The following is a 2,565-nucleotide window of genomic DNA, read 5'->3' as shown; positions in this document are numbered from 1 at the left end:
CGCGTGTGGGAGCGCCGTCCAGCCGCTGCCGTCCACCACGTCCACCACACAGGAGGCCTGCAGACAGGGGTGCTTGAGGCCGGCCGCCCGCGTCCTCCAGAACCCACCCGCCTTGGGCTCCAGTGAGTCCGGCCTCACCAGTCCCCTCCCGCCTGCCTGCCCTGCAGGGCCCTGGGGACTCTGCTTTAGTGGGGGGCGGGTGGCAAAGGAGGGACTAATGGGGACTCCAAGGTGGCTGGGAACCCCATGGCTGAGAGAGTCCCCAGGGTTGGGGGCCAGTGGGAGGCCCAGGGCCATGCGTCTCGGGTGTGTGAAGTGTTGGGGACTTGTAGAATAAAGGAGCCCAGACGCCCGCGTCGAGGGTGTACGAGGGACAGAGACTCGCTGGGACTGGGGAGGAGGGGCAGGGAGTAACCGCGGGGCAGGGGGAGCTGAGACCAGAAAGCCGGTGACCTGCAGCAGCTGCTTCAGACACCGCGGGTGCCCGTACTTGGCAGCCAGGTGGAGGGCATTGTACCCTGTGTGGAAGGAAGGGTTGGCTGGAGCCCCGGAGATGCAGGGGCTCCAGCCCTGGGGCAGCGTTCATGACGGCACTCCCTGGGTCTGGCCCAGGCCTGCCTCTAAACCCAGCTGCTCCCTGCAGTCGGGACTGCTGGTCTGCACCCGGGGGTCCATCTCGGCTACGCCCACACGCTCCCATTCCCACGCCCTGTGGCTCCGGTAGCTCTACGGTGGGTCCCAGCTGCTCCGTGAGGTCGACCCCCAGGGCCTCGGAGCAGCCCCTCACAGCCTTGAGTTCTCTAAGTGGCTGCAGATCCAGGCGGCTGCCTCTGCCAGGTGCCGTTGAATATCATGTCCCCGCTCGGTTCTCTGCAATCCCAGCTCCTCCACACTGCCGCCCCAACGTGACACCCCCAAAACACACACCCCCAGTCCAGTGACACCCCCGAGCCCCAACTATTGCCTTTCCATCTTTGTAAATTTTGCTAAGGGGCCAGCAGATGGCGTAGCAGTGACGTCGCTAGACTCCCACACGGCCAACTGCGGTTTGAGTCCCTGACCCGATGGCTTGAAAACCACGCTGGGCGCGTGTGTGTGCATGCCGAAGATCCCGTGAGGAGAATGGAGGAGAAGGCACCCCAGGGTCCCTCCCACTGGCTCTCTCTAGCAAGTGCACATGCCCGAAGGCAAAAACCTCTTTATGTAGAAGTCTGCTAGAAGGCGTGTACCCTCGCCAGAGAGACAGATGGAAAGCCAGAAAGCACCCAGCAAGCATGACTCGGCCCGGCCCAGCGCCTGCCCGGGGTCTGGCCAGGCCTCCGAAGGCCTTGGCATGGTCCGCTGAAGATGGGGTCCCCTCCCGTGCCCCTCCACCTCCCCAGGCAGGCACAGGGACACTGAGGCCCCCAGCAGGGCCTGCCAGACCCCTCCCTCGCGGCCCGAGCGCCATACCTGCCCCGTCTGTGCTCATGACGTTGGCGCCCTGGGCCAGCATGACTTCCAGACAGCCGGCCGCCCCGCGCATGGCCGCCAGGTGGAACCTGGGGTCAGAGGGCAGGTCAGCACAGGTCCCCTCCCCTGGGCCTTCCCGCCCTGGCTCCTGGACTCACGCGGACTTGCCCTCGGGGTCCAGCCTGGTGGGCACCAGCCCCTTGCGGGAGATGAGGGTGGCCACACGGGCCGCGTCGTCCTGCTCGACGGCCTGGAGCAGCCTCTCATCGCTCCTGCCCCAGTCTTGACCCTGTGGGGGTCACCGAAGTGCGTGGGGTGGGGTTGGGCTGTAGCCCCGTCCCCGCGCACCCGGGGGGCACCTGGGCCTCACACCCGCCTGCCTTGGGCACTTGCCTGATGCCTGCCTCTGACCGCCGGCTTCGGGATGGGACAGGGGCCGCAGGGTGGGCAGGAGCCCAGGTCGGTGGGGCTGAGCCGCAGCTGCAGGGGGAGGCGGACCTGGGGCGGGGGGCCTCCACCTGTGCCCCAGCTCTGCCCCAGGCCCATCACCCCAGCTGTCCCCCCAGAACGCTGCCAACCGCCCCACAGAACCACCCCCGGTCAGACCCCAGCGACTCTTTCCGGGTAGTGGCCCGTGCCAAGCCCCCAGCTGTCCCCTGGTGCAGACACCAACGGGGGGTGTCACCCGTCACGCCGGCCCTGACATGAGACTTCTGCAAATGACCCTCCGTGGTCTCCCCAGTCCAAGCCTTTGAAGGGCTTTTAAATGTCCCCCAGCAACCTCCTCTGCCATCTGTCCTTCCACAGTGACCCCGAAATGCCACGACCACCCCCCATATCCAAAGCCTGTCCCCCCAAACTGTAGTCTGAAACGCATTCCAAAATGTCTCCCCAAATTCCCCAAGTGTTCTCCAAAGCCATCCTCCCCGCCCCCCCTCCAATGACCTCATCGTTCGTCCCCAAAATGTCCTCCCCATCCCTCCAGCGTGCTCCCGAACTGTTCCCCGAATGTCAAGCTCTCCCCCAAACGGCTCCCAAATGTCCCCCTACGTGACCCTATCTGTCCCCAAAGTTGCCATCTACACCCCAGAGCCGCCATGGCCTCTGCCCGCC

The 2,565-nt window shown here is 65.8% G+C and overlaps 1 protein-coding gene across 1 annotated transcript in view; it reads right to left on the bottom strand.

The window, feature by feature from the left end:
- Positions 1 to 1,998, bottom strand: part of ANKRD24 (ankyrin repeat domain 24) — a 16,223-nt gene extending 14,225 nt beyond the window's left edge. Inside the window, 4 exon segments of the mRNA XM_027769604.1 lie at positions 454 to 518; positions 1,453 to 1,541; positions 1,611 to 1,741; positions 1,846 to 1,998. Of these exon segments, the coding sequence (XP_027625405.1) occupies positions 454 to 518; positions 1,453 to 1,541; positions 1,611 to 1,741; positions 1,846 to 1,998 (438 nt within the window).
- Positions 1,999 to 2,565: the final 567 nt, after the last annotated feature.

This window comes from Tupaia chinensis, unplaced genomic scaffold (genome assembly GCF_000334495.1).
Source record: "Tupaia chinensis unplaced genomic scaffold, TupChi_1.0 Scaffold149964_2, whole genome shotgun sequence".
Classification (NCBI taxonomy): Eukaryota; Metazoa; Chordata; class Mammalia; order Scandentia; family Tupaiidae; genus Tupaia; species Tupaia belangeri.
This window is presented reverse-complemented; position numbering and strand designations above follow the sequence as displayed.